The sequence below is a fragment of the Montipora foliosa genome, chromosome 8 (genome assembly GCF_036669935.1).
Source record: "Montipora foliosa isolate CH-2021 chromosome 8, ASM3666993v2, whole genome shotgun sequence".
Taxonomy (NCBI): Eukaryota; Metazoa; Cnidaria; class Anthozoa; order Scleractinia; family Acroporidae; genus Montipora; species Montipora foliosa.
In genome coordinates, this window is record NC_090876.1 from 20,618,462 (window position 1) to 20,628,461 (window position 10,000).

Consider the following 10,000-nt stretch of genomic DNA (forward strand, 5'->3'; position numbering starts at 1 on the left):
TAGTGTCGTTTATAGTGCCTATTACCTCAACACACTTTTCCACTATATTTAATAATACATTGTGTTGTTTTTAGAACCATTGGATTGAAAATTCACTTTTTTATTCGCTTTGAAAGACAGAAAAAAGGTTATATTTGGATTCATAACCAAGCAATGAAGGGAAATGTGTTTAATACCTGGTTGATATCATAGACTTTGCGGGTTTTTTGAAAAACAGCCGGTATCGAACCATTCCCCTTCATTGCTTGTTTATGGATCAAAGGATGACCACTTTTTCCGTCTTTTAAACAAGAAAGTGGATTTTCAATCCAACCGTTCTAAAAACAACTCATTGTACTCGAACTATATCGGAAAATACATAAAATGGAAAACTATGCTGAGGTGATAGGCACGTTAACGAATAGATATATATTTTACTTTACTTGTTTTCCATTTTCTCAGGTTTGAATGACCGAGCTTTAGAGGCAGGATATACCTGGAGCGACGGGTCTCCTGTTACCTTTCTAAACTGGAATCCGGGTGAACCTAGTGACAAGATCAGTGTTGAAAATTGCGTTGAGATGTATTCAAACTCACGGTGGAATGACAAAGGTTGCAATGTTTTAAATGGCTACATATGTAGACAGCCATTGGGTAAAGTTCAAAGCAGCCTTTTTTTTTTCCCTTTTAGTCTAGTGTAGTGATCATATGGCTTTTATTTGATGCCTCTGGAGCAAATGCTGCGATGTTTCTTTGAAAAAAAAAAAACAACAAACAAACAAACAAACAAACAAACAAACAAAAAAAGAAGTTACTACCCTCCTCGCAAATTGCCAAGGAGAAACAGACCTTTCAGCCCTTAGCAACAGTTGTTACCGAAAAAGCCTCGCTTTGGTGCAATCGTCACCATATTTGCAATCGGCTGTGCTGACTGTGAAAGACCAACAAAGATTTTTGTCAAATGTTTCAAAAAACTGTTTAAAGGTAATTCAATAATATGCTGCGAGCATCGGTGAGCAGCTTACTATTCTTGACATTTGAGATCCCTGTGTCTTCAATACCAGAATGAAAGTCGATTTTGGGATTTCATTAGAGGAGTTCACAGTACACATGGCCAGTGGTTTTCATCTATGCTTTGTTTCTTATTTCCTTTACTGTTACATTAGTTTCCATCTTCTGTTGTAACAAGCCTCTTCTTATTGTTTATTTGGCGATAGGTAATTTGTTGATTCCTATAAACATACTTTCTACAATTTAGTGATCATTTATATTTTTAATCAGTAAAATACATTCCATCGTCAGAATAACTGATTATATTCTCGCATCACTAAAATTTCTTTTGGAAATTGCTAGTATTATTTAATAAGAGATTCATTCAAACGAGACGTTATGCAATAAAAGAGCGCGTGACTGATTGTGACAAGGACGAATAGGTGTCCTTCCAGATTTAGCTTACAAACCGTTCTTTTTCTGGTAAAACATTTTCTTTCTGGTTTAATTAGAATGCTCTGGAGCTCTGGGTATGGTTAATGGTTCAATTACGAATGGCCAAGTTAACGCTAGCTCTAGGGTCTCTGATCTGTATAGTGCCAAAATGGCGCGGCTGAACTCTTCATCTGCCTGGTGTGCTGGAAATGACCATCCAAATCAATTTATTCAGGTATGAATTGCGCGAGAGCCTTAAGGACAGTGCCTACTATTGTTATTGCGCATATGTTCTGGGCATCTCGAGATACTCGAGTTTCCTATCGGCGATGCTCACTAATACAAGGATATTTTTGCGCGGTTTAAAACTATCCGGAAAATGGAGATCTTAGTAAGTAGTCTTGGTATCCAAATAGAAAATTAGGGGTAACCGTGCATTTTTGAGAGAAAATTAAGCTTCAATTTGAGAAAGAACGCCATACATTGCTTTGTATTTTAAAGCTTTTTACAAATAATATTCATAAGTTATCTTGGAAACATGCGTAGTTACCCCCAATTTTCTTTTGTGATTTCAATGACACTTGTCAAGATCTACATTTCCTGCATAATCATAAGCCGGGGCAAAAAATACCTTTGAACTAGTAGGCACCGTCCTTAAATTAGTAACAGATCTAGAAGTACTACCTACAGTAGTAGTAGACTATTTACGAAATCACTTTACAATTAGTCTATTTTCAAGGTAGGTGTTGTTATTGTTAAAAAAAAAAAAAAAGAACAGAAAAAAGAACATTTGACGGTTGCTAATTTGAATTTTAATGTATGCACACTGACACCTCTTCACAGGAATATTTAATTAGGCTTCCCATTGGTGATAGTGTTTTTTCCTTTTGTTATTCAAACTATTGTTTTTCGTTTCAATTTAAGTTAAAATAGCTTATTCTCTTGTACCTTTTTCATGTGTAACCTTCGGCAAGTGAAGAGAAGTTTTGTTTTACGTTGCGAAAAATAAAAGTAGGTCAGCGTGTAGTCTTTCTTGTAAAAACTATACGTACTTATATTGTTTGATAAATGTTTCTCTAGGTAGTAAAAGGTGAATTACGCGTCTAAGTAATTAAATATGAAGACGCATGACCAGCGACCAACTGTTTTTCATTCGAGCAAAAGTATAATTAAGTTGCAGCATAAAATAAAATTAAAAAATAATAATAATGGCTAGACGGAATTGAACTCGTGAATGGCCCAATCTCTTTATTGTTCTTTGTTTTTGATTCAGTGGCTTGTTTCCGAATCGTTTTTGCTACTTTATCATGTCCCTCAATGTGCTGCAAGCCAAGCGGTTTGTCGTACGTAATCATTTTCCTGGGTGGACAGTACAGAAAAGATGGTAACCTAAAAAAAAACTAAGCTACAAACTACAGTTGCTAGAGCTTGCACGCCCCTCTTATGTTGAAAATGAAACCCGCGAATTTAAGCTCTAATACGAATTGCTGTCCTTTTTGTCGAAGAGTGCCCATTTTCAGTAGATTTTACATCGGGAAGTCCATTGCCTGTTACCTTCGAAAAGAACGATATCTCTTTGAGAATCTCTTCTTTTAGAAATTTGATGTTGATTCAGTGTGTTATTCGTTTTAGGTGGACTTGTTGACCGAGACACGCATTTCCAAAATAGCAACCCAAGGTTTCATTCTCAATGGAGTTGATAGCTATATAAGTACCTTTAAACTACAGACATGCGAGGATGGCATAAATTTTTACACGTACCAGAAATATGGAAAGGATTGGGTAAGTGCTCAGTTATCACTTTGCTCGAGAAATGATGACGTTTTCCAATCGAAATTATCCTCGAATAGGTTCTCTTAAAAAAATTATTGACGACTCGTTAAAATATTTGTGGTTATTATTCAATCAAACTGCTTCGCTGTCTTTTTTCGTCTCAGAGGCTACAAAAAAAAAAATGAAACTAGCGGGCCATCATTTGAGTAAAGAAAGTCGTTGGTAAAACACGTTACTGATTAGACGAATTAAGGCACACCACAAGGCCACGGAAGGGCTCCAAAATGGCTGACAAGATACACCCTCTTTATTTAATGGATAATCAAACAGTCAGTGAATTCTTCTTTCTCTCATTTAAATAATTATCATGCAGAACGCAAACTTAAAGGTTATGATCCTCCGCGGTCCTCGCCCTTTTCAATTTAGGGAAGGATGATGTGCAACCTGCTTCATATTATCATATTATCAGTCTTTACATCTTATGTTCGATATAATATCTAAATAATATTCAGAATCTGCCTTATATTACTGATGCAATGAATGCCGTTTTAATCATTATCGTTATCATTATTGTCTGTTTTTTTTTTTTTTTGGAAGCCTACAAAGAAAAAAAAACATATTGGATAGAAATCAAACTGTTCGCGCTAAGTGGCTTAAAGGCAAAAGTTTTTTTGCTCTCTCTCTCTCTCTCTCTCTCTCTCTCTCTCTCTCTCTCTCTCTCTCTCTCTCTCTCTCTCTCTCTCTCTCTCTCTCTCTCTCTCTCTCTCTTTTATTCAGTATTTAGCAGCGATTTTAACGAATTGGTTCCCCTTAGCCTTATAATTAACCCTAGTGTTTTCTTAGTTATTTTCGTTTATCTATTTTGTTTGTTTACTAGGTATTTATTGCAAATCGTGACGCTAATTCGATCGTGACTTTTGCCATCACACCGACAGTAAATGCTCGTTTGATCCGGCTAGTACCAATCACCTGGAAAGGTTCCATATGCTTGCGAATGGAGCTGTACGGTTGCACTTTTGGTATGTCATTCACTTGACTTGTAGGTTTGTGTTATCTGTCACTGTCCTCTACAGACTTTCAAAAACAGCTCTTGATTTTGTAGTTCACGGTGAAGATAAATTAAAGCCCTTATCACCACACAATTTTACTCTCCTTGCAATTTATAGTTGTTACGATTACCTTACAATGCAACAAGTTGTATTGTTTACTTGAAATTATTTATAATGGTAACTGAACTGAGTGGAGTGCAATTTGGTCTCAATTCATACGTGTGATTGGTGCCAGTTAGATTTGAAATCTCAAGATTTCAGACCAAATTTGCACGACACAAAGTTCAATTACCACTTTATTACATCGATTTAGAAATCACATAAAAAATATTTAATCGCTTAAATAACGGACAGTAGTCAGTACCAATATTTTATTCATCCAGTTGGGAACAAAAGTTGCAAAATAGTCCATTTACAGTTGTGTGCTCAGTTACCTGGCCTTTAAATGAAAGTGAGGCTGGAGTTGACCTTGTTTTGATAGAAACCTCACTGCTTTTCTTATGTAAATTAGCATGGCAATAACGTAAGAAAATGAGAGAGGTCTGTATCATAACACGGTCAACACCAGCCTCACTTTCATTTAAAGGTCAGGTAACTGAGCACACAACTGTAAATGGCTTTCGTTGTCATTCATTTTTCTGAAATTTGATTTGTTACTTTAAACAAGCCTTGAAATCTGATTGGTTGCTTTGCTTTAGTGTTCTTTTTTTCATTGGCCTGGGAAATGGTGCCATTTAGACAAAAAAGTAAAAAAAAAATGAAATGTTGCGGTTCGTGAATGAATTGCACTGCTGAGGGTCAATCAGATTTCAAGGATCACCATGCAGTGATTTCTAAATGGATGTAATAAATTTTATGACCCTTCCGTTAAATTTCATAGCGAGCGAGAACCGTTCGTAAAATGTGATGGCCAATGCTCGCGATTGACACAAGCAAATACGTTTTATTGGTTTAATTAACTTTATTTCTGCTGTGTTTGGGGAAAAATTGACATGCTCTCATGTGAAATAAACTCTCGCAAAACAAACTCTATAACAAAGACTTTTTAGCTTACTGGTTCATGTTCATGTTTTGTCTTCGTATTATTCAAAACGTGACTGGAAAGAATGAGTGTGTCGGTCTCAGAAAAAAATCAAATCATTTTAATTGTCACAGCGAAGACTAAAAAAAGAAATTGCACCTGCAAACTCAAAATATGCAAAGTCTGGAGCACTTGAAGGATCACATTAAACGGTGGACTGTTGCTATAGTTGGACGAGAACGGTTACATGATTTTCCAAGTAGTAAACACTGTGTATTAATCTCGATTTTATAAAAGCATTCAGTTTGGATAGGACTAAATCTGAAAGTCTCCTCATAACTTTCATCACCTTCAAAGACGTTGACAGCACATCTAGCTGAATCACACTATTTTGTACTCCCCGGAACAGGATTTGCGACCAGCGTTTTAATGTCAGTATCACTTGACTCTACAAAACAAATTCGTTCAGGTAAAGTAATAATATGAAAAGTTGAAACTCTCGTACTGCCTTCTTTTCGCTGGCTTTGTTTCTTTTCCACGGAAATGATCGCAGGACAACTAAGACGGGGTTATTGAGTGATAACTGGCAACAAAATCGCTCGAAAAGTAATGGGTAGGGGGAGGGGTGGGCGGGGGCTATAATACATGATAATCTTCTCAAAACGATATCAACCCGTTTGTCTTCCCTCCTATATATAGCCTTATTGTCTCCTTTGGTTATATATAGAGGTCATTTTGAAAACCCACATTTCGGTTACTATTTTGTGGCCTTATATATCCTGTCCAAATGTGTTTGGCAGATACAATTAGAGCTTAGAGTTCAGGTTTGGAACTCCTCCATCCTGGTAAAGAGATTTGAAAAATATTTCGACCTATATTTTGTGTCTCACTATGAAGTAGACACTTTTTTTTTTTTTTTTGTCTCTGTAGCATGTGAGACGCCACTTGGAATGCAATCAGGCGCATTGAACGACAGCGACATCTCCGCATCATCAAGCGATAACTCTGACACTGCTACCAATGCTCGGCCTTCAAACGATATTGGATGGTGCGCCAGAGTAAGAGTAGTTTGCTTATTCTTTTCACCTTACACGCTACTTAGGAGACAAGTATGTCTGCCTACTTGTTAACCATTCCGCTTATAGACCAGACATACCTACCGGTAAGCCGAAGGTGTTGTGCTGGAGTGTGTCTTTGTTTTTCGTGGTTTGGGGTTGGGGGAGCAACGCTAAAATGCATTGCTTTCAGAATTAATTTCTTGCGTTTAATCCAAGATTTACTCTCAAATTTCGGATAATAAGATTTCCGTGTGTGTCAAAATCACGACGCGACTGCTTTCGTATAAAAGGAAAGAAAACAACTGACATAACTTGGTTAATGAAAATGTACATTAAACAGACTACTATGAGATTTTATCAAACAGACTTCGTAATGCCAAATAGTTTCAATCTATAAAATAAACGATCATAAAATTTCCTCTACCTTTATGAATTTAAGAAAAATGAACTTTATGCTACTCCTGTTCTAGGGGTGGGGGAGATGAGCTCAATATAAATCATAATTCATTCTGTGTTGTTTTAATTCCTGGGCTTTATCAAGTCAATCAAGACCTACAGATGTTACTTAGATTTCTCAAAAAGCGTTCGACTCTGTACCTCACGAATGGCTGTTGCTCAAATTAAAATGCCACAAGATGGAAGGTCCACTACTTCGTTGGTTCAGAATCTTTTTGACTGAGTGGTCTTGTGTAACGTCAGGAGTCCCACAGGGCCCGATCTTAGTCCCATTTTTTGTTCTGATTTATGTTAATGATATATGTTCTAATATCTACTATTTTTTGCGAATGTTTGCAAATGACACCAAAATACACAGAGAGCTGTCAGACAAAGCAAGGGACACTAAAGCCCTACAATCTTATGTAGACCAGTTAGTATTCTGGGCATCTAAATAGAAACTGCGCTTTAACTCTGCCAAGTGCGAAATACTATGTATAACTCACAAACGAGATATTTCCCTCCCCATATATTTATTGGATAAGAGGCTTAAGACTGTAAAGTGTATCAAGGACCTGGGTATCTTAGTCTCTTCGGATTTGTCTTGGAGTGAACAAGTCAATGCGATCGTTAATAACGCCAAGAAATTGTTGAGCTTGATTCACAGAACAGTAGACTTGTCAAATCGGGTGCATTTTCTACGTTAAACAAATCTCTTGTGCACCCAGTTAGTGAATAAGCTTCCCCGGTTTGGAATCCATACTTATCTAAGGATATACTAGCGTTAGAAAAAGTTCAGGGAAGAGCTTCTTGGCTTGCTCTTGGGCAAAAACTTGGGAAGATGTAATACGAGGATCGTCTAAGGAAGCTGAAGTGGCCTACACTTGAAACACGTGGATTGAATGTTTACTTAAAAACTTAACCTTGGACGATCCCTTTGAGTTTACCACAAGCAATTCAACCCGTACAAACCACCTGTATAAGCTATACGCTAAGCCAGCTGAGTGCAATCCATATAAACACTCTTTTCCTATTCCAATTAGGCGGTACTGGAATAGCTACCAGGGTCTATTGTTAAGGCTGGGAGCCTGAGACGTTTTAAGAGTGCACTGAAGAGCTTCTTAGATATCCATTAGCTAACTAACAATTTCTTTTATTAATCGTCAGTACCTAATTCTTTTGTAAATAATTCCAATTCCATGTCATATATATTTATTGTACATAGTCTATATATGTTTTATACTTTATTTATTAGGAAAACTTCATAGGGTTGACCTCTAGGTTTTAATTTCCTTGTCAAGATTTCCTTCATTTATTTATTTATTTAAGTATTTGTCTATTTTCATCTTGAATAAAACGTGTTATCATTGCCATCGTCATCGATCGCTTTATAGCAAAACAATGATTTTTTTTTCTGTTTGCAGGCATCTGATACGCAGCCATGGTTGCAAATATCTTTCCCCAATCGAGATACGAAGATTACAAAAATTACCACTTGGGGAGGGGGTCGATCATCAGGTTACGTCAAGGTCTACCGTCTGCAGTTCACAGATGCAACTGGTGTCAACACTTGGTTAGACTACAGAGAAGGTGGCAAGATAAGGGTAAGTATATTACAAAGCTCGGTGGTGAAGAATTTTTATGTTAGCTTACCACTTTCGCATGCGACTAGCTTACGCCATAACTTCACCGGAAATCATGTCGTGTGATTATTCTCCGGAAATCACTTTAATTTTTTTTCTGGTTTGCGGGCACCTTAAAACATTCTTACAACAGATGCTCGCCTTTCTTGTTGGGTGTAAATGGTCAAAAAGTCATTACTTACTGCTAGTTGCATGCGATAGTCGTGAGGAAAAAGCAAATCGTCGAAATCACCCTTTTTCACGAAACCCGCGGGTCTCTACTAAAACGGGACCCAAAGCTCTGCGTGACGTCGCTCTAGTTTGCTAACGAGAGTGACATCAATAATATTGATATAATAAACATCACGCAATCTCTTAAGCAAAGGTGGGGTTAAATATCGGCAAAGAACCAAGTACGGAGATGGGGAGGAGGCGGAAGGAAAATTTTTCTGCAGTACTGGAAATCTGTGTTAAACTGACCTTGCCTATAGCCTCGGTATTATTCGATCTGACCTCATTTGATTGGCTTAAGCTCTATGATTGACAACGCTTCTTGCCCCATGCAACGGCACACCTAACTACTTAACTATGACGCGCCTCGAGACAAAAACACATTATGTCATAATGTTGGCCTTTAGCATGTATGACTACAGGAGCAAAGTTTTGCTCAATAAATCCGCTTTAGAAAATGAATGTTTGAGAGCCCTTGCGGCAGTGGTTCCCTTCAACACATTTCTTTCCGCTTGATGAAGTTGTAGCTGTAAAGCTATAGTGCGACTTCAAATTAAATATGTTGTAATGGTAATGGGGGCTTGTTAGGGGTTTTAGGGATAAAGGATTACTGGGCAAGTAATTAAAGATACAAGGGATAACTGACATCGCGATACTTGATTCGCACTCTTTTCCTTTTTTTTTTTTCCGGTGAATTTTACTACCGTTGGCTACCCATGTTCGGTTCGGTTTTCTGCGGCTCGAGTAGGAATTCTAACTGCAATGCTCGTGCATGTATTTGTCACAGTTGGTCTGTGGTAAATAAGAGGAGTTGCGTGAAGGAGGTCAAATTCATGCACTGAAATGATAACTATTGTTCAAACAAACTTAGTTTGTTATGGAGACACTCGAAGTTTGTAGGCAACTCGTCAAATGGAACCAACCCTTGACGGTGCGGAAGAGAGGACTTTTGGGACGTGACGACGGCAAAAATCAGTGGTATTATTGGTTAAGAGAGTAAAAAATGATCGTGCTGCACTGGTAACACGCATTTTTGTACATTTCTCTCCCGTACTCGTTAACACAACAACGTAAACAACCAATTTTTGAGTTTTGACGACAACGTGGACAAACAGCGATAAATCTTTCCTTCTCTCTCTTTCCTTCAAATCCGTACGTGCAGATCTGGTTTTAGCATACTTCGCCCATATTGCACAACATAAACAGGTGGAAACATCGTAAAACACTTAGAATATCTCTAAGTAATAGTTTGAAGTGAGGTTTTCGTCGGCGTAACCGTCGTGGTTTCTGTTTCCACCTTGTTTATCAGGGGCATCCAACGAGAACATAGTTCAAAACCACTGAAACATTGCATTTTAAAACGTAGTTTAGTATTTAAACAGTAGATATAGGCATATTTTTATCCCC

General features: G+C 37.5%; 1 protein-coding gene across 1 annotated transcript in view; it reads left to right on the forward strand.

Moving 5' to 3' along the window:
* LOC137967385 (lymphocyte antigen 75-like) overlaps positions 1-10,000 on the forward strand; it is a 242,690-nt gene that overhangs the window by 201,807 nt on the left and 30,883 nt on the right. The window contains exons 36-41 of the mRNA XM_068813925.1: positions 442-633; positions 1,482-1,639; positions 3,037-3,186; positions 4,055-4,196; positions 6,178-6,305; positions 8,165-8,344. Of these exons, the coding sequence (XP_068670026.1) occupies positions 442-633; positions 1,482-1,639; positions 3,037-3,186; positions 4,055-4,196; positions 6,178-6,305; positions 8,165-8,344 (950 nt within the window). The remainder of the gene's footprint in view (positions 1-441; positions 634-1,481; positions 1,640-3,036; positions 3,187-4,054; positions 4,197-6,177; positions 6,306-8,164; positions 8,345-10,000) is intronic.